This window comes from Semicossyphus pulcher, unplaced genomic scaffold, assembly GCF_022749685.1.
Source record: "Semicossyphus pulcher isolate SPU_LCO1_2020_fin unplaced genomic scaffold, fSemPul1.0.p SCAF_1, whole genome shotgun sequence".
Lineage (NCBI taxonomy): Eukaryota > Metazoa > Chordata > Actinopteri > Labriformes > Labridae > Semicossyphus > Semicossyphus pulcher.
In genome coordinates, this window is record NW_027211603.1 from 19,846,240 (window position 1) to 19,868,715 (window position 22,476).

Sequence of the window (22,476 nt, forward strand, 5' to 3'; positions counted from 1 at the left end):
CAAAATGTAAACAAAGGCTCTTTTTGTGTGCCATAAATCCCTTTGTCTGAATCTAACAGGCATTAAAATAACTATATACACATACCTTATAGCTGATGGTCTGGCTTGCTGTAGAGACATCAGTTTTAAATGGATGTTGTTTTATAACCAGTTAAACATTCCTTACAGTACTTTACAGTAAGTAAAAATGACTTCTCCAGCAAAACAGACCTTAGAGCGTTTCTATAGCTGCACATTTTTTAAATGAGACTCTTGTAAAAGGAGTTGTTAACATGTATGTGATGGCTACACACGTCATGTGATGCTAATTGAATGAGGTTTGAATGTTGATGATTCGTGTAGAAGAAACAGCTTCATTAAGAAAACAGCATTGTAGTTTTGCAGTGGAGAGCCATATTTATTATTCATTATTATAAGACGAGACGTAAGATCAAGCCATTATTTTGCAGGGCTGACCCCTTGAAGTCCGATTCGACTCATAATTGTCAGTTACTTTTGTTCTTTAGCTGCATCGCTGTACACAGAGCAATGCAGGAGCAACAGCGCAGCAGGAACTTTAAAGATTCTCAAAATGATCTTTTAGTGTTTACAAAATAAATCAGTTTTAGGTTTAAACCGTGATTCTCTGACGCTCTTAGGGGGGCTACTGTAACCGCAACCATAGCTATCACTAACTTTAGCTCAAGAGCTGAATACTTTACCTTACATATATAAATAAAAACTGGGGTTACGTGACCTAAAACATAAGAACAATTATCTAACACCCAGCTGACCACTTATAGTTATAATATGAGATTAATGTAAGATGACAGAGGAGAAATAAATAGTTTAAACTATGTATTGTGTGGCTAAATAACATTTGTCATGACAAATTCTGAGTCAGGTACAGCCCTAACATCTTGTTTCACTCAGTTTAGCCGACACATGTTCATTTTCAAACAGTTTCTTTACCAGAGAGAAAGCTTTCAGGATGAGAACGCCCCAATGTGTCCCCAAACCCCATGTAATGCAGGGCAGAGAAATGTTAGCGAACACCCTGGCTAGCATCCAGGACCATGTCCCCTCCAAACAGTGGAAATGTTGTAACCCCACAAAGTACTTAAGCTAGCTATTGATTTGCTCATGGTTTTTAAAGTAGCCTAACGCTCAATTACTGCTAAGTAGGGTAAGCTAGTTAGCCAGGGGGGAAACACTCAATTACTGCTAGCTTAGGTAACCTAGCTAGCCTGGGTACAAAAGATGCTCTTAATTCCCAGTATTGGTCTTTTTAGAACACAGTGTCATCAATTCAACCTGCTTTTTCTAGTTTGGTTGCTAAGCTATGACCTGACAACTGTTCTTCTGGGGTGTGGAAATAGGAAACAGTTGTCTGGGGAAACTATAGGTCAACAAGAAAAACAACATCAAAGCTAATCAGCACAAGAGAAAGGCGCATGTTAATTACCGACAATTCTTTATGGTTGACACATGAAAATCATGAAATATTCAGTTTAACCGCCTCCTTTAATCCCAATGGCTGTGCCAAGATTAGAAAGGAAGCAGAACTGCATGTTCAAAAACACCGCCTCTTTCGCTCCCTGTCTGCCTCCTTCTCACACTCCTCAGAAATACACACACCTGCAGCACTCTCACCCTGCCCACAGACACACTCCGCCGCTCGCCCGTCACCTCGCAGGTCTTTTCCTCTCCCCTGCTCAACCCTCTCACATCCTCCCCCTCCCTCCTACACTATCTCACCCCCTCCTCCATGCCTCTTATCACACAAAAAACACACGCACGCAGACACACAGCTTTTGTGTCCTTGCACATACACATACACACACTTATAGAAACAACCAAACACACACACACACACACACACACACGCACACACGCACACACAATACAATTTTCTCCACTCCTCCCTCTTGTTGTTTTTCTCTGCGTTGCTCTGGGGGAGTTGGCACCGTACTGTAAATGTCTATTGTATCCACTGCTGTGAGCTATGTGCTTATACACACTCACACATACACACACAGACAGACAATTACATGCAATATAAATCTTGCACATTTTGCAAATAAAAAAGGATTCCCTGTGAAACACCTAAGGAGGAAACATCAAAGGTACAACAGCTCAGGAGGATCCACTTCTGCTAATGAAAGTGAGTCATCCTTTACACGAATTAGCATCTGCTTTCTTCATGGTATATAAAGACTCTATAGCCTCTGTGAAACCTGATTCACAGGCGGCTGTTGGCCATGATACAGACAGGCAGAGCATGTTTTGTAGAATACACCTGACTCTTAACCATGTTCTTCTTTTTTAATTTACATTACAACAACCTCATCACAACCTATGTTTATGTTAAAGTCCTCAAGCGGCTTTAGGGATTATTAATCTGGGAAAGGGGGAAGTTTCTGGATATTATTAAACAGACATAAGTCAGCAAAGGTCGGAGGTCAGGGGAGTTCAATGCTGCAACAAAATGATGGACTTTAACATCGGTCACGCTGTTCACTGTCATGTTTCTGCTGACAGTCTCTAATGTAGACTCTGGTATATGTCTCCCATTGCTGCCTGTTTCAGACAGAATTATTAACAGACTGAAGATTTGGATTGTGAAAGCCTTAGGCCGTCTGTCTTTATGTTTTATACATCTTAATGTTTTATGTGTCTTTCTTTTTGTGCGAGAAGTTAGCCGTTTTAATGCTCAAGCTCACCTGACGCACTAATGTTTTACCAAATGTTTTTCCTTATTGTGTTACTGTGATGTGTTCAGCCAGACCTTTTCCCCTACAGTTATACCCTTTTCCCACCAAAATTAGCGCGTTGACGGGGGTTTTTCAAACCCGGGACACCCGTTAATAAATGCTGTCTCTTTTCCCATTGCCAGTGGAGTATACTCCTTTCGGTCTCTTTTCTGCTGCGTCACCGTCTGACATCACAAGCGCACTGAAAACAGGGGCAAACAACAAACTTCCCCTCGGATCAGAAGAAGCTCTCTCGTCTCGCTGGCTTGCCAGTGTTGCAGTACCTTGCACAAAACAAAGAAAAAATTCACCGTTGTTTGTTGTTCTTCTGTATTTACGTGACAGCGGCCTGAACTTCAATGTGAGTCATAACATCGTGCTGAAAAGGGGGCGGAGATTAGCGTGTCAACCCGGTTTTGTGTTCCCGAGCCGAGGCGATAATTACCCGGGTCTGAATGCCGATTGTAACCTTTCCCACTAAGCAAAAAAGCCGGGTGTTAGCAGGTTTTTTGACCAGTGGGAAAGAGGTTTTAAGTATAAGTCCGGCTTGGCTGAAAGACAACAATGGTTTCTTTTAACCCCGATCACCATAATTCACTTACCTTGACGATGTTTTAACTTTAACCAAAACCACTGTTTCCTCGGCTCCGTCTGCGACCTCAGCACTCCTTACATCACCGTGGTCTTCTGTGTTTTGTTACTCAGACCTACGAGAGAAACTCAAAAGTTATTTTTAATCTGTTATAAGGCTGGGTTAAATCTGTTAAATCTGATGCACTGGCAATCCAGGGCACAATGTGTAGTCATATTAGACTTGGCCATGGCAAAGATGTTCTCATTTTGGACTGACAAAAATGACCTTTGATTCATAACAGGTAAGGTGAGAAAAAGTCTTATCCTCGCACCAGTGATTTTTAAAATGATTGTGGGAGACGCAGACTTAAAGCATTCACTTTTTTTCATCAATTAGATCCTCCTTAATGTTCTTGAGTCTCATGTCAGTTTTTACATTTGTAGCTCTCACCGTTGTAAAAGCCTGACATGAATAGATCAACTTTACAGTGCTGACAGGCAGAAGGAGAGAACAGCAGAACCACCAAGTGCCTAAATAGTCTGCCATCTCCTTAAGCTGTATGTGACATGACAAGTCACTTCAATGTGCCCTTTGCAATGGCAGCCAAAACAGGACCAGGCCCGATCAACAGGGAATGTAAATCAATACATAGGTTTTTTAAAAATAAAGCCCATGCAGCCAGACATTTAGGGGCTGAGGGGCAAAACAAAAGATGGGGCACTCATGCCCACCCACAAATGATCTAATCCCGCCCCAATGTTGCCACCCTAGTCCACTCATATTGGCACAATATGACGTATTATTTTAAGGCCATTATGTCACTGATTTGATGGTATTTGTCAGGTTTGGGGTCAAAGGGCACAGGCTCAGGTCCCCTTTAGATTCTATGTGCACATGCCAGTAACCAATGAGTTACTCTTAATTAATTCTCCTCGAGGTCTCCCTCTTCACATCTCATTCTTCTGCCTCCTCTGCCCCGCTCCTTCCTCCTCCCTCTCCTCCTCTCTCTCTTTGTAAATGTGCTGCTGAGTGTTCGACAGTCCTTTCAGCCCGAGATCTAATTCTGACTCTCAAGCACACAGAGGTGGTCAGCGACAGGGAATTTTTATGTTCTGTAATAAGAAAGAAAGAAGGCACACGGTGAATGAAAAGGCTCTCAAGTGTCCATTGTACTTTGGTCTAACAGCCACAGCTGAATGTGGTGCAGCTCTCCTGGGCTGTGTGACATAACAGCACAGGCCACTTCACATTAGGAGGATGGTCACAATGTGGGCTTTGACCCTTTTATTCCAAGCTTTCCATCTGTTACCTGGCTGATGAGAAATATTTTGTTAGTGTGCAACCGAGTAAAAGAAGGCCTCCGCAAAAATGCCTGTCTGCAGATGGTAAGGACTTCATTGTATGTCTCCTATCTTTGAGATTTGTCCTAATGAGCTTCTGACTCTATCTATCTATCTATCTATCTATCTATCTATCCGAGATTCGCACTTAGGCCTTTGCCATCAGTGTGCGAATGAGTGCGGGAATGGGTGAATGTGACATGTAGTGTAAAAAGGCTTTGAGCGCTCGGAAGACTAGAAAATGTTTTTTTTGCCTTTATTTGACAGGGCAGTGGATAGAGTCAGAGATGAGGGAAGAGAGAGAGTGGGGATGACATGCACCAGGGGGCCAAGGGTCGGGGTTGAACCCGAGTGCCGCTGCGTCGAGGGCTGTGCCTCTACACATGGGGCACGCGCTTTAGCCACTAAGCCACACAGGCGCCGCACATTGTGTAAAAAACTATCTACTCAGTTTATGGGCCTTCACATTGTTTGATTTTTAAAAGGCTATTTCACTAGTTATGTCTGACTTTAAATGGAGGGAAAAAACACAACAAAAAGCTGCATTAGTAACAGATTCAAATTCCTATCTTTACTAGATAGACATGGGAAATGTAACAGTCCAGCCTTGGGGCACCTTTTATTAAATGTGTCCCTTCTAAAGAAGTAATTGAAGGCTCAGTGGCTAAGACATAAATCTGCAGGTGAACATGGGGGTCAGCATAACAAGTGTGACACTCGATGCATTGCGTGACTCAAAAACTTCTCCTCTTCTCTGACCCCCTCCAAAAGTGATTGCGCTCAACAGGCTGGCTCTTCTGCCAAATTACAGCTGTGGGAGTCAGTAATGACACTCAAACTGTCTTAATTATTCTGAACAATGGCGAGTCCTGCGCCGCTGTAATTAAGCCTTTCTAGATGCATATGGTGGCTGATAATTTGATCCCCCAGCTCTTCGCGGCTGACTCCCACGTCCTCATGATTTTATCACTAAATATATTCTGCTGCTAATGTTTATTGAGTTTTAAAGCTGGGGAGAAAAAGATGAAGGGCCGTGTTTTTCTGATTTTACTCGAGGCTGGAAGAGGAGCCGTGGCAGGAGCACGAGCCGACCAATCAAGACGCTCCTCTCTGAAGTCCGGCGATGCTTTAGCACAAGGCCATTTACTGTCAGAATTTAAACCCACATGATTTATGGTATGGTCGCCCTGGTCTGCTTTCCCTGCTCAGTTCAAAGGCTGAGTCTGGGCTGCAAAATGCTCAAGGGCACGGGCTAATATGATAAACAGGGAACAGAGGCTGCAGGCTGGGGGGGTGGGGTGTTCTGCAGTTTACCCTCACCCTGTGAAAAAGCCAGTGATGGTGTATGTTTGGAGAGGGAAGCAGCGTCTCCAGAGCCAGGAGGGGGAAAAGGGATGTGAGGACGGGAGATCTTTTCCCCCATCAGCTCTGTTTGGGACGAGGGAGGGGGAGTAAGTGGAGAGGGGTGGTGTTGCAGGGATCACCAGTCATGGAGGATTATAATTGCTAAAAATAAGAAAGGGTATTTTCCTCTCTTTTAAATGAGTTCCTCTGGGTTTCTTTTTATGTTATTATTCTTAGACGAGGGAGAGGTTTTTATGAAATATGCAGGACTCATCCTCTGACAATATAGCATGCTAATATATTGAAATGTATTTGGTTTCTTTGCAAAATTTTGTGTTTGTTGTGGAGAGGAAAACACATCAGCTTACTGCTGCGCATTTCAGAAAAACAGCACTAAATATCCCTCTCCTTTAAATCAAAACCCCAAAAATATCCGCTGAAATATTTCACTCTGACGCGGGCAATCAGCTAAGAAGAGTCGGGGTCATATTTTTGAAATGGCGGATTTCACATTTTGGAATTAATCTCTGCAATTCAATCTGAAGGACCGATTCAATAAACAGTATTTAAACATTTTGTGAGCATTTAAAGATGGATTTAAGCCTCCCTGTCAGAGAGAGGCAGCTGACTGTATGAGCCTCGCAGGGTTTGTCTGGAGGGGAGATTGGCTCTGCTTAGAAACAGACATTTACGCAGGACTGCTAGCAGATGGCGGGGTGACAACTTGAGCTGCTGGTTCTTGTGTTGACACATCACAGTGGGGTCACAGCTCAAGGCAGCACTTCATCACATCAAAGTCCGGATCTCTCATTTACCAACATCAATTACCCGATGATCTGGAAACAGCGTGGAAAGGTTAAAGAGAGTTGATATTATGTGATCAACTCTCAATGTACACGATAGTATTAGCACAGCATGAATTTAACATTGGTAGAGTAAAACCACCAGTACAATGATGTCCTTCATTTAAAATGCTACTGAAAGTTATAATCTGGAAGATCTCTGTTTCGTTCTCTCCGGCGGCACCTGTGGCGTCCACGGTTGGCTCCGGTTGTAACTCCGCCTACCCTCTCTGACAGACCAACCACTGCTGGGTGATGGAAAACGCGTCACTAACTGGGCGCCGCTTGCGATTTTTTCTGCGAAAGACGCCTTTGCATTTGCAGTTATAGTGCAAAGTGGGCCATACTGGGCCACCATTGTGTTACCTCATTCAGTGATAGATAGTGACTTAACAGACATTTATTTAAGGTTATTACGTTAAGTAAAAAATGCACAAGAATTATCAGTAAAATGTACTTGTATAAGAAGTAGAAAAAGTACTCATTCTGTAGTGAAACTCCCCTATGACTAATGACATGATCAAGGTGGAACTTTTTTATCTATTATAAGGTGGTTTATTCCACTTCTTTTCAACATGCAGGGATCATACCTCTTCAAATGATCACAAGATAAATCTGAGGGGTTGTGAGAGGTTGTGTAAGTCTGCTACACAAACTTGTATTCTATTTGCGACCTTTTCTATAATCCTTTCTTTTTTTGTGATCAATTTGGGGTTTGGCCTCTTTAGGCCTCAGACTGTTATTTAAATGAAACCACATAAGAGCATTAGATGTGAAATGTGTCCTTGGTGGACCTGCTTAAAACACATCGAAATGCGACATGACGCTGATTTTTGTAAAAGTTCATGTCAAACCAAAACAGCAGTTAGACCCCAACGATTGAATAATTCATGCTTTAAATTTGTATTTTGAAAGCTTAAAAAGTGCTTTTATAACTATTAAATGCAATTATCAAAATGCAGTGGAGAGGAAAGTATAAATGTCCCTTATACATGGTTTATAACACTATAAAGTAGTAAGCAGATATAAGTGTTGAGTAATGTATTGGCATAAAGCTTTTACTCCTGTGGGTACTCAGTTTGAGCTGCTGTATAAACAACATGAATGATAAAGAAACGCACACTTCGAATTATATAAAAGATGCCTTAAAATGAGAAGTTATCTTCTTACAAATATTTTACATAAATTCAGAACATAAAAATGTCCTCACAGCCGCAGACAACTACATTTTAATGTGTTAGACCATAAATTAAAATCATTTATATGCTTCATATAAATCCAAATAGGGGTGATTTAAGGTTTAACCCAGGTGGAGTGGTTTAAAATAAAAATAATACTGTGTTGTTTGTCAGCACTTTGATCTTCCTCTAAGTAGGGCACATTTGTTCCATTCCGACCGTCATGATATTTCGGCCGGGGAGGGAAGGAGCGGCCAGAGCGACGGTGCTTTTATTTTGGTGGGGGGTTGGCAAAGCAAGGGGCAAAGTGGGGACATCAGGTTGGCAACCTGTGGCCATCTTTCTGATGTTATCCATGCGTATGCTTTCATGAACTTAATCCCGGGAGGCACGCACAAACGCAGAGTCACCCTCGTGCGTGGACACACACATACACACTGACACAGAAAGAAAACTTTCAGCCATGCGCATCAGAAGCTGCAGCACTGCAAAGTTGGCATTTGGACAATATTTGCGAACAAACTGGCAGATGTCAAAAGGCTTTGACGGTGGGGTTTTAGAGGGAAAAAAAGCACTAATACGGATGTGCTGTAGTTACTGTGTGTGTGTTTTTGAGTGCTCTGCGCCCTGGGCTGCCAAAAGATATAGAGGCAGGCCTGCATGCTACGGCCGTGAGAAGATGTGGGAAAGGTAAGAGCACTTTCCTGAAAAACAAAACAAATATATCAGAAGAGACACTGAAAAAAAAAAAAAAGAAGACCTTGAAAACAAGATAATGGCACTTTTTATGTCGTGAATTTATATAACAACTCCACTTTAGATCCACTATTGCTCTGAGCAGATCTTAGCCTTTTAGGACACTCAAGTCTTTTCCTCTGGCCGACTGAAATCCACCCAAATCTCCATGTACCTCTCAAATGTCACTATTTAAACATTTAATTCATAACCACATTGAAGCATACTTTCTCCCTGCCCCGGCCCCAGTGTGGAGCTGAAAGGGGTTATCTTGAAAGGGAGAAAAAAACTTGAGACACCCGCATTTACAGTGCTTTAACCCGGAGGCCCGCAGGGTAATGGTAGGATTAATTACTGTTGAGTTTGACCCAAGGAGAACTCGAGCAGATTATCCCAGATACTGCAGAGGAAGGCATTAGCGCTGGTTGTCCCTCTATGGCAGCAGAGAGACAGCAACCTCAACTGTGAGGATGTCACCGTGACCTCGCTGATCTGGCCCGCTGCACAGAAACCGCAGCGAGGCGAGCGTACGGGAGGCTCACGTGGCAGCGGCGGCCACGCAGCGCTTACACCAGGACCCTGTGTGCTTTTTTTGTCGCCAGCTCGTCTCCTCTCAGCAGGCAGGCATGAGAGGAGGAGAATAATGTGTAATTACAATAGACAATCTAAAACAAAGCCCTTCACTTTCAATGAGTTCCTCTTGCAGAAGGAAGGTTACCTCAAGGGGGAATTCTAATGAAGCAGATGGCTGAGTGCTCGCAGGGGCAGACGCAGACTGTCCTCCTTTTTTCACAGGCTGCCAACATTTCCAGCATTGTGAGGAGCTTCACCTGTCTCCTGACCGCTCTTTGTGCGTATTTCTGTGAGTGAACGTGTGTGTGTGTATGCAAAAGCATTTTGGTTACTGACACCTTTCACAAGATGGAGGAAAAATTCAGAGAATAATTTCCTGCATCTGGCTGCACACACGAACGCACAGGTGGGTAAAAACGTACAATAAATGTGGTGTCAGAATGTCCTTAAAGGACCTCAGTCCTATCATGCTATTATGGGGGGCTAATGCCATTATGGTAGAAGGAAAAGCAAAGAAATGCTCTGTGCCTCTGGCAGACTACGTAAAACGCGTCATCTGGCGGAGGCTGGCAGAGAGCTTGCTAAACTACACTTTTTCAATCTAGGACGCCCGCCTCCGATGTCACGTCTCATTCAAAATCATCAGGTTTGAAATGGAGTCTGCAGACTGGAATATTCTCGTCATATTTCGGATTCTGTCCCGCTCTGAGCCATTGCCTGCAGCGAAACGGTAGTATTCCACTCCAGCGTCTCTCGCTGGGCCGTTCCTTTCAGAGGGAGGGGCGCAATGCACACTGGGTGTTGTAGGAATGTAGAATGGGCGAAACCTCGAGCTGTTTGTATAACTTCCTCCACAGCTATGGCGCCAATTTCAAATATTATTGCTTCTATTGATAACAGAGAACACCAGCTTTGACTGACAGTGCCTTCTTCAAGGGGGGAATTGCTCCTTTAAGAGGAGTGCATGTTGCACTGTGCAGTGTGTAAGCATAATTCAATGAAAGCATGCATGCATGTGAGCAGAAAAAGAGAGAAACACTCCAGGCAGGTATTTCTTATATTTTATTCTATACCGTTTTATTTCATCCAGTATGTGTGCTTATTGACAATGCAGTTTTTGCCTCACTCCCTTCACCGCCACACAAATAGCCAGCCACGGCTACTGTGAGTGTGGCTGTTTTGTGGGTCAGCGCAATGTCCCGCAGTTACACATCCAGCCACACCATACCTGTACAGTTCCCTTATTGCTTTTTCCCATAGTTCCCATGTTAAATGCAGAAAAAATAGATATCCATTAGTCAATAGCAAAGCAGTCAAAATACTGTCCTCCCCAAAAGGTTGCTCATCCTCGTAAGAAGTGTTGAACAAGTCCCCGCCTTCAGGAAACAAAAAGGTTGAGCCTTCAAGTAGAAAGTCTGTAGCATCACGTTACAAAAATGTCCCACTGCTACGTCGCATCAAAGATTATACAATGTAAATGTTGCCTTAAAAATCATGGACATGTTATGAACTCTGTACACACACACACACAACATGGTGAGCATTGCTTATTATTATCTGTTATGGAGAAGACATCACTTATTAAGAGAGTCTAAAATAAATACACAAATATAAATAGGTCCTATGGAAATATATAAATCTGTATAAGTACCTTGTCGTCTTTATGCTCCCAGCGTCAGATTAAGTGGAATTATAGTACATACTTCAGCAAATGAAGGACAGCTTCGAGTAGCAGGATTTTTTTTTTCCATGTAAACCCTCATCTCTCCAAATGTAGCATGAACTCGCCCTTTCATTTCCTCCCACGCTAATCCAGTGAAGTGCAGCCTCACCTTTGGCTTCAACACAGGCTGCTCTGATCGGCTGCAACCAGTAAGGAAACGTTATATTCTCAGAAACAAATCTGAGCATCTTATTTTGAAAATTTAATCACAAACACGCTGTTAAGTTGGATGAATCGATGACTTTGTATCAGCAGCTACAAAGAGAGACAGTGCTTTTACTCTGAAGGGTCACACTCTCTCCTGGGCGGTATCCCTAAACTGGGTCACACCCAGGTTACACTGCCCAACAGCCCACTTTGTGTCAAAATAAAATAACTGTCGTGTTATTCTAGCAGCAAAAGAGGTCAGCCGTATAGATGCTACAAAATGTTTTCACCACATAGAGCAATTTCCATATCATATCCAACCACAATGAGGTAAACTGTCACACAGAACACCTGATTCTGGTGCTTGTGTACGAAATAAATTGAGTGTTTGTGGAAGGCTGGGAGGAATTTGTGGTCATGAATGAATAACTAGGGCCTCGGAAAAAAAACCCAAACACGCGTGCCTTTTTCTCCCAGGAGAAATTGCAGGTTCGATTCCGCTGCTGCTACATCTAATCCTCAATCACAGCAAATGATTTCATCAGTGTGCATCGCTGATTAAACTACCCATATTTATGGGCGAGCAGGACAGCACAAAGAGAGAGGGGGGAGGCTAAGATTAGGCAGCGAAATTGGAAGTGCACCAAACAGAATGTGGAAATGCTGCGCAACAGAAACAACCATGAATTGGAAATGGTACAGAGGTGCCATGTGGAGCTTCACCAAAGCTGTGCGATGGGAGGGGGTTGAACTACAAACCTGCTGGCTGCTTCACAACACGTCTACCTTAAGCCAACAGCAGGGCCGGAGCCAGGTAGGGCCTCAGGCAGAGGAGAGATTAATAACTTCTGCCAGACGTGATGAATTTCTATTTTACCCCAAAATGCACTGTTTCATTCTCAAGTCGAGGCAGCCCTGACCTAGATTAGACTCAGTTAAAATAGAGCAACCGATTCATACCGACGCAAGATGGTAAAAAGAAACAACACTTTACAGGATCAAAGCAACAACAGACATGTCAGGAGTGCCTCTACTTTTTCCTCTGAACTGATATCTGAACAGACTAGCTTGCGGCGCTTGGACACAGCGCTGGCAGCTGTTGTGATCCTTCAACTAACCTTCATTTTCAAAATCCTCTGCTGCTCTCGTACTGCCGGTTTCTTCCCATGTTTAGACACAGGGAGACGTAAAGAAAGTTCACTGCGTGAGTGAATGAGTCACAGTTGTATTTCTTTTTTTTCTCAGTCTTTCAAAAGACACAACGTTCCAAAGCCTCCTTATCTAACTCTCAGCTGATTCCTCTGTCTTTATACTACATTATGCTACAGATGAGGCTGCATTAAAAAGTCAGGGAGGATGGAGAAAGAAAGCCTTGAAGTGTAAACATTGCTGTCAGGTTGTAACTACAATTTTGGTTAGTTATATCTCTTAATGTAATATAATGTGGTTTTCTGAGTTGAGAAAATGAATATTAAATCCCCTTTCATTTCCATAACATAATTTAAAAGCTTTAAATGGAGTTTTCTTGCATAAAAAGACCACAACAGGAGACTCTGCAAAGACATTGGCCCAGATGAAACAGACAGGAAATCATGCAGATTGTGTCTGCTCTGACTGATACTGTAGTCCCACCCAACGCGCCACTAAACCACTTATCTGTGATGATGGACCAGTCTAAGTTCAGGCCAATTTATCAATCCCCGTCCCCTTTCAATCTCTCCCTCAGCTATGACCTGTCCCTCCCTGTTCCACCCTCCTCCGACAGCGTCCAGCCTCAGCCATCGACCCTGCCAGGTCACACACACCCACCAGCTGCTACAGCGGCTACTTAGCTACAGTCCCTGTTTTCCTTCCAATCAATACCACACTGACAAACATCCAATAGCATTCAGGGACAACAATAAGGAAGGTGACGGCCCACCGAGTAACACTTTCCCACCCACATGACCCCATAAGGTGCCTCTATACCTCTCTTCTCCATGGGTGAAAGTCCCATACGTCATTCCCTCACTGTTCTCCTACTTCACATCTTAATAACGTCATATTGGGAGGAAGAAGGGGGACTTTTTCCTGACGCAGGAGGCACAGCAGTTTGTCTGCTTTTGTGCGGTGCAAGGCTAGCAGGAAGACCAGGGTTTAAACGCCTACACCGTGTGCAGGTGAAATGGTAAATGGACTGTACTTATATAGGTCTATGTGTTTGCTTTCTGTCGTGCTCTGTCCCTACTACCACATTACCTCTCTGGATGGTGGTCCAAAGAGTCCCAGGCTTCCTACCATGAGGAACGACGCTAACGTAAATGTTGCAGAGCGGCTCGATCCGTTAGTAACGCCTGTCTGTCTGTTTTTGTGTGTTCTTGCCAAAGTGCAGCGGTAGAGATGTATTTTCTGTACTGAATTAGATTTGAAATGACATAATGATGTCTACATTTGGCCAGTTATCCAAACAAAAAAGAGGAAATACATAATCACACAACATAATTTATTCTAAATTGTAACATAAACAGTGTGGTTTAAAATCCAATTCAAGAATAGACGCTCCAAATAAAACACTAAATCCCTCATCATAGAGGTGGTTAGAGCTACCTGCTTTATAAACTGGTTTGGCTGATCTGAATGCAACATGATTGTGAAGAATCAATTTGTCATAGATTTGCTTTTTGTGAATGCAGCCATGGATCATATGAACAACATAAAATGTTGTGCATAAAAAAATAGGACTGTTGAATATTTCTTATTTTTAGAACTGCGTGCTCTCGTGGTCGTGTGCATGTCTGTAAATGCGCATTCCTGCAGCTATGTGTCCTGTTATGTGTATTGCTATACCTTATTATAGGGACCTGTGGGAACTGTAATGAGGGGAGAGCATGGTCACCGTGCACCTCTGTGTGAGTCCATGATAGCCTGCGAGGGTCAAGGGATTACAGACATGTCTTGTTAAATTAGGCTGCTGTGGCTGAGTGCTGTGACTGAGTTAGGGACTCAGCTGTCTGAGTGGAACCAGGTCTGTCTTGGTGATGAGCTACAGACAAACATGCAGAAGCATATCGCTGCTCTGCTCCTATGGGAGCTCAGTGATACCTTCCTCTGCAGTGTATCCAGTGTTCTTGACCACTGTGAGGCTCTCTGAGATTCTGAATGAACACACATTTACGATGGACCTATTCCCACCTTTGATTTTGACTGCCAACAGCGTATTCTATATTTGCTCCATGTCATGCATCGCACTATATACTATATTTTATACCAGTAGCTGTCAAAGTCTTCTGCGCTCCTTCCTGTGCTAAAAAGCTAAATTGTTGTATTTTCTCTCAGAGCTACAGAAGCAAGGTCGCAGTGTGGCAATATATTCTTGCAGAATATGCCGTCTAGAGTGGGCTGCTTGAGGCTTACTGACTTACTTACTGAGTCATATATCCAGATTGCCTAAACACAATTTGTCGTTATTGGTTCTGTATCTTGCTAAAGGACACTTTGGCAGGAGAAATTGCTGCTGATGAAAACATCTGACAAAGATTTTGAACCAAGGACCTTTTTTTAGTTATGGAACAGTCTATCTGCCTTCAGTGCATCCACAATGGCTGGATTATGTACTTTAAGCAACAACAATGCACATACATTCAACACTTCAAACACTTGCCTTCAATAAGGAAACATGTCTGTATTGACCATATAGCAGCTACAGTAGAAGAAGTAATGAACAAATCAAATTCCAAGAGGCATATTTCCCAGCACGTTTCAGCTCGTGTACCGTATGTATTATATTTGCTTTTGTAGTTTGGGGGCCATTATGTATTCGACATGTTTTAATTTTCAATTGTCTGGGTGCTACACAATGCAACACACAAGCTGTTGAAGTCCAAGTTTGTTTGTGAAAAGACCAAACCACCTATAGATCATTTCAGGGATAAGTCTTGCCTTGCATCCGACTGTTCCACTGAAGTACACATGTATTCTCACAAGCATTCACACTTTAACAGTTGCGCACAGTCAGGAAGAAAAAACAACACATGTTTCCTACGCACATTAGCGGCATGAGCTTGGAAGACAAAGTGAGCTTGTTAGGAAATGGTTGACGACTCTGCAAAAAGGCAGTCGCTCACAAACCGTTATGTCTCAATACTGAGATGAAGGGCTGCTTAATGAACCTCCCTCCCCCCCGCTTCAAGCTTACAGTAAAGTGGTATAAAATGAGGATTGACGGGCCAAGAGGAGGTGAATTATTACCCCACAGGAAAATTATTTTTGGTTTTCTAAAATCTCTTCTCCATCTCTCATAAAGTTTTGAATTTTTTATACAGAGGATAAATAAGTACAATCTAATAGATACATTAGATCAACAATATGTGATCCTGTATGCGATGGTACAAGAGTCAGCCTGTCTCGAAGCATGTTGTTTTTGCTAAAAATGTAGGTACTTTTTTTAAACACACAAAAAGTCTTTATACATGCAGGTATTAGTGCATAGGTTCCTGCTGAAAAAGAGTATTATTGTGTAGTCCATTGAAATGTCTTCCCAAACATCACTGGATGAATTTGGCATAGTTTTATAAAGAAAATGACTGTCCTTTAAATGGAGATCATTTTGCACACCCTCCTAGTCCCTTGATTAACTTATGTTTTAAATATATCTCTATCTATATACAGTATGTATGAATAAAAAAAGAGGACAACGCATTAAATAAATATTAAGTATCATAGACTTCTGAGTTACCCAGTAAAGTGTCTTTCAAATCACAGTAAATTTAAGATCTTGGTAAAATGAGAGGTGGAACACAGTGAAGTCTGTAGACAGAAAGAAAAGAATGCCACACTTGTAGATAGTTTCTGTGTGTTTCAGTTTGGAGGAGCACAGGAGGGTGTGATCAATCCTCACAAATTGGAAGGGAGTTTAGAGCGGACAGTTTGAGGTTCTAGATCTGATGAGAAGGCAGCAGAGCCCCTCCGTAGATGCAAGGCTGGGGAGGTCCCAGGGGAATGAGTCTGGTGAGGGTGCCCTGGAGACATCTGGATTGGAGGAGTCATGCGCCCTGGCACTGCGCTGCAGGGTTTGGGCACAAGAGTGGGGGATGAAAAAGGTGAGGGGTAATATCCAGTTTCCACAGAGGGGGGAGGAGTATGATGCCCTAAGGTCTGGGCCACCTCTTGATGCAGAGATTGATGTGAGCTGGATAAAAGCTTCAAGTCTTCGGAAAAGCGGCCCAGTGGAGAATCTCTCCCTGTCGTGTGTGGCTGGCTGGGAGGCTGTGAAGGGAGAGAAGACTGTGGCATCAGCAGAGAAGTGTGGGATCCTGTGGCACTGGAGGGGTCGCTGTAGTGGAAAGTTCTGCCTGCCACCGGGCTTTGAATAGTAGGGCTGGGTGCCACAGGGGTAAGGCAGGGGGAGGCGTTTGCTGAACCATACTGGGCCAGGGAGGCCAGGGCAGACCTCTCCAGGGACACCTGTTGAGGCAGAAGGCCAGAATGGAGGCCTGCCAGACTAAAGTGACTAAGGGAAGATGGGGAACCCTCAGCAGGCTGTTGGCTGTGCTGTCCTCTACTTGAGGATGGGGAGCCTTGTGAAGGGGTATGGAAGAGGTTCAAGCCGCTCGTAGTCCTGCCCCCTCCAGCAAACTGCTGCAAAGGAGCCACCTGAGGAGGCTTGGGAGGTGGCTGGCTATGGAGAAGCTGTCCGGGCATTGGGCTGGACGAGCCAGTAGATATGGGACTCTGACAGCGGGAATTAATTAGTCCAGCTGTAATTCCAGCAGTCCCTCCTACACCTACAGGACAAGCTGTAGACCCTCCTATATGGCTCCCTACTGTCCCCCCTACTGCTCTGCTAACATTTCCTCCAATCACCCCTCCTCCTGGCCCGCTTGAACCTCCCCCTATATGACTAGCTGTTGATCCAACAGAAGCCCTTCCTAATGACGCTCCAGGATTCCCTACCATTGAATCACCAGAAGCTCCTCCAAGTGGTCCCCCAGAGGCCCCACCTGTCAAGCCCGCAGAAACGACTCTCACTGATCCACCAGAGGCCCTCCCTAAAGATCCTCCAGTGGTGGTCACTACCAGTGATTCCCCAGAAGCTCCTCCTACTGATCCCCCAGATGCTCTTTTTAATGATCCTCTAGACGTCCCTGACATTGATCTCCTGGTTGCATCTCCAATTGGCCCTAAGTTAATACCCCCCACTGACACACCTGATGCCCCACCTGCTAACCTGCCACAAGCAGCAACAACAGATCCATCAGATGTCCCTCCCAGTGATTCCCCTGAGATCTTTTCTACTGAGTCACAAGTAGCTCCTCCCAACCCAAAGTGTCCTTCTGCCGTTCCAGTCGTGAAGTCCTCTCCAGCCCAAGAGGTGTACCCTCCAGTGGCTCCTTCTACAGACCCTCCAATCGCTCCACCTGAAGACCACCCTGTTGCACCACCACAGGCTCCAACTGCCGCTCCACTTATTCCTGAACCCGTGCTTCCACCTGTAGATCCTTGATGGAAGAGGTTTGAAAGGGGTGGGGTGCTGGAGCGGAAGGGCTGTTGATGCTGTGGTTGTGGATGTAGTTGGGCCATACTAGAGGAGGGTGAACCAGAGGACGAGAATGGTCCGAAGGGGAAGGCAGAGGCCCCTCCTCCACTGGATGCAGCACCAGCACCAGTAGATCCACATTGGCCTCCACTACCTGAGGCCTGTTGGCTAGAGCCAGTTGCCCCTTTACCTGAAGTCATGTGCTGAGCCCGAAAAGAGGCTAGCAATGGCATGTCCACACTAGTGCGCAGTTTAGAGGGTGTGCTAGAGGGAGAGTCCACTGCAGAGCCAGGTGCTTTGGATGGAGGAACGAATCCGTGGAACTTCTTAAGACGACTGGGAGGGTCCTTTAGCGACCCGAGAACAGAAACCGGAGGCCTGAAGAGAGTTGATGGAAGGTGGGGATGGTGTGTCAGGGCGATGGCAACTGAGGTTGTGGCTGCCGCTGCCTGGAGAGGAGCTTGGATGAGGGGGGCCCAGATGACAGGGGTAGGTGATGGCGGCGTCTGTGCTGGAGCGTTCTGCATGAGGTGGGCGCAGTGGGCCATGTCCCTGTCATGCTGCACAATCTGCTGGATGATCTCGTTCTCCTGGTAGTTGAGTACACCAGAGCTGAGGTCGTGTTGTACCTTGTGTTGCAGGATGGAGTTTTTCTTACCTGTAAAAGGAGATGCACACAGAAAGAAAAGAATAGAGACTCAGAGAGTGACTAGTGCAAAAGGGAAAGAGACCAAATAGTATGAAGCTTGTAGGCAGTAAAAACAAGTTGTCATATTGTAGTATAGCAGTAACCCCCTATTTTCCAACAACCAAAGAAAATAAAGACGATGATTTTTAAAAAGACAAGGTAATGCAGCAGTAGGGGAAAGACAAGGCATAAAGGAGCACAGAATGAAAACAACAACAAAAAAACAGGTAGGAGACAGTTACCCAAAGACAAAAGCTCAGGATGCATGTCAGCCTAAGGTGAAGGTGGTGTGATTTAGACTAGCTCCTAATGTAATTCCCTTAGTCCCAGGGACAAAACATAAAGCCAACACTGTACCACGAAGTGGAGGTTCAGCCTGGGATAGAGTGAGTCTGGTACGTAGAGGATGGTGCCATCATTTTATTTCTGTTAACGGCTGCTAGTATAAAAAGGAAGCATCATAAAACTGTATATAAATGCTGCAATGTTTGGAATAAGTCATCTCATAACAGCAGAAAAGTATATAACCAAATTTGAAATTCAGTATAAGAATGGTCCTTCTCCTAGTTTTCTGTGCAACTTCACTTTACACCCTAGAAACACGTGTGCTACGAAGTCCCTGGAGCTTTGCACAAGGTCAAAGAGACAAGTTGGAGTTGCGTCACTATGACAGGCATAGTAACTGCTGACCCAACCTCCCAGAGAAATGTGTGCAGCTCTGACCGAGAGTCCATTAGTCATTGTTGAATGGCCGCACGAGCACTGACAGGGTTAATTCACATGACTGCCATTTTCAATTTGGGGCTAACAAAAGGCTGTGAAATCAGAAGATACTGTAAATGCAATTAGGTCCAGATCAATCTCTCCATTTTCAGCCATGACTGGTGGCAGATTAGTTGAGGTGTTGCGCTGAGGCATTGTATCTACATCCAGCTTGACCCTGGCTCCACCTGAGCCTTTATCACCTTCAAACCTCCTATCAGATTGTACAAAGTCCATCAAGACAGTAATTAATTTGTGGATCATTGCCGTGTGAGTGACTTTATTAAGGAAGAAGCGTGTATATGAACTTCAAGCCCAGGAGAAAGGACATCCACAGGAGACTGTCTGACAGAAACATCACTATCAGCCCTCCACATCTTTTCAAAGCACCCATTTTCTACAAAGAGACCCCCTAAAGCAATTCCTCTATCTTCCATTCTAAACATAGCTGAGGATAAAACAGAGCATGCAGCGATGGCTGAGTGATGATACAGGCGTGCCTTTCATTGTGAATTTTTCATCTGCTCAGGCTGAGCCTGGGAACAGTGATGGATATGGAGAGAATATCAATTGTATGGGTAAGAGAAGTCACGCAGGGATTTCAAAACCTGAGCTCCATCTGCATGTTTATATGCAGATAACTTTGAAAGTAATTTCATTCATTGAGAATCAGTTGGTAGGTATTTTTTACAGCTTTAAAGTTTTGTCAGAATGTTTTTGTTTTCCCTATCAGGGTCAGTGTGCCATACCGAACAAACACTCATGAGAACATAAAAGCAAAGGCTAAAACAGGAACTCAGAGATCCTCTCATAGCTCATGTAGTCTACTCATGATGTGCTGACTGGATCAAACAATATTAATCATAAAATTCTGTTGAACAAAAAATGCAAAGTGAAGGGTTGGTGAGTAAGGTTTCCACTAAAGGTAATTCGTTGGCAACGTTTGCTAAAACCAGTTGCTGGCATCTTGTGAAAAACAATAATACAAATCTTCAAAATCCTGTGTCTTACCGATGCGGTCCAGTCTGTCCAAGGCAACAGTCTCAAAGGCTCGTCTCATCATAGGATACTCCTCCAGCACCTCATTGAAGTTGTCCACGGACAGTGAGTACAGGCGACAGTATGTATCTGCTCGAACACTGGCTGTCCTTCTGCCCCGCGTCAGCAAACAAATCTCTGCAACAAAACACAGGAGAAAAGAGACCATTATGTAGCGGAGTTAAACTTAGAAGCTTACTGCTCTTTGAGTTTGAATTATTTAAAACTGTTATACTAGAGTTACTATGGTTGATAACACTTTTATAAACAGTTACACCATAGAAATGGTAACATGTAAAATTTTCTAATAAAAGCTTATCCCAGTTAGATAAAACCATTTCAGATTTAAAAGGTGAATGTCACCACATCACCACAAATGACTTTAAAATGTAGAAGTATGTACGCCTTCATTTTAACTGCCCCTCCACACAAATTACTACTACTACTATAGCACATAGCAATAATGTGTTAATGATTTTTTACACACACACCAGTGAAACAAAGAATTATGGGAACCAAAAATTTCTCCAGCGACTTTAACACCTCTGCAATTTACCTTAACTCTTTCAAGATGACCTAAAGCGTAAGATTTGCATTACATATACTGACGCTAAGTGACAAAGTAAAAGACAATACACTTTCTAGTTTAGTTTTAGTTTTTCTGTTTTAAGAATACTACATCTGCCAGGCCGGCTAAGGAAAATAATGCTCCCATTAGAACAGTTTCAGCACTGCAGAGCTCTGACAGTGACACTGTGTGTGGATGCATGTGTGTCGCCACTGTATGCAGACGTTGCAGGAGCATGTGTGCACTATTCAATAGGAAGGTGTCTATATAAGTACCTGTGTTTGCATAGGATGTGTGTCTATGTACATAAATGTAAGTAAATGTACTATGTGTGTGTGTATGCATGCCAGTGTTTTATTCTTGACAGTAAGGCAGGGTGAAATCGCAGGCAACATATACTATATACATACTTTATACAGAAGTACAGTGTATATATAAACAAACTTAAATGTTTACACTTATAAATTCTATACATTTGTATGTGATGCATGTGCGTACATTTATATGGACTGGGGTTAGGTGGCTTTGACGTGTATTTGTGCCACGTGTACACATTCCCTAATGTCTTTCCTCTTTAGCCCTCATCTCATCGTGTGCCCTCCCTGCCTGTATTCACTATCTCACTCCCTCTTTCTCAGAAACCCATTTCCAGACAGATGCTCTCAATTCTCCAAACATACTCTCTTTCCTACCCAACCCCCCTCCAACTTAGCCTATTTCAAATGAAATTGTTTTAAGTAATCCAACTTATCTCCAGAAATCTCATGCGCAGTTTGACTCCCCACCATGGCTGTGTTTTTACTCCATTGTCCTGTGCTTCTGTTTTACCCTCTTACATATAATATGTTTTTGTTTTTATGTTTCCTTTTTTACATTTCCTGAACCTACAGCCTCGGACACAGCAGGAGCCTCACTGTGGAGCATGGGATGTCAGCATTAATCTAGCACATGCATAGCCTTGTTTGTTTTGTATGTTTTTGCATGTGGGTATGATGATGATGGTTAGATGTGTGTGTGTGGGTGCATGAAATAAAAAGATGCAGTCAGTGAGCCCGGGTGCGTTACGGCCTGGTAACAATGGCGTCCGTCAATCACTCCTGTCATCTGTAAAAGCAGTGCTCATAACAATGTAATGACAAAAACATTGTACATTCATTTTATTCCCTAAACATTTTATTAGCACTTAACCCTTTTTATTATTACAATATCATAGTATATTGTATAAGTAGCTATGTTTTGTAGAATAAAGTAATTTGTCGAAGGTAAGGGGATGGTTAAATGTTAAAAAATTGATGCTACCTTGTAACATGAACCCAAGATTTTCTTTCATCAGCTGTAGGTTGATCTCTATTGTTTACCAAGGATGTGGCATCTTTGTTCATTGTCACCAAATAAACTAGGAAGCTGCAGGAAACACAAAAATGTCTGCAGTCTGCTCACTGGAAAGTTTGATGTCATGAACAGCGTTAGTTCGTTTAATTACTTTGCAGCAGCCTTCTGCTGTTTGCTCGTGATTTAATTTAAAGTAGCCAATTGCATTTTGACAATGCAGAACACTTACATCAGGGGCTGTAGATGGAAAACTTTCTGTAAAGGAGAACACTATCAGGCAGCTGCATAAGGAGTTAATTACCTGAGAGGGAAAGCCTTTCAGTTAATTAGCCACAGCATGCTAGCTGTTGTCGAAGACAGATGCTGGTATGCACCAGATAATCTTC

General features: G+C 43.5%; 1 protein-coding gene across 1 annotated transcript in view; it reads right to left on the minus strand.

The window, feature by feature from the left end:
* Positions 1 to 16,060: 16,060 nt before the first annotated feature.
* Positions 16,061 to 22,476, minus strand: part of hcn4 (hyperpolarization activated cyclic nucleotide-gated potassium channel 4) — a 62,911-nt gene continuing 56,495 nt past the window's right edge. Inside the window, exons 8-9 of the mRNA XM_069657581.1 lie at positions 20,164 to 20,328; positions 16,061 to 18,360 (exon numbers count right to left, since the gene is read on the minus strand). Coding sequence (XP_069513682.1) covers positions 16,061 to 18,360; positions 20,164 to 20,328 — 2,465 coding nt within the window. The remainder of the gene's footprint in view (positions 18,361 to 20,163; positions 20,329 to 22,476) is intronic.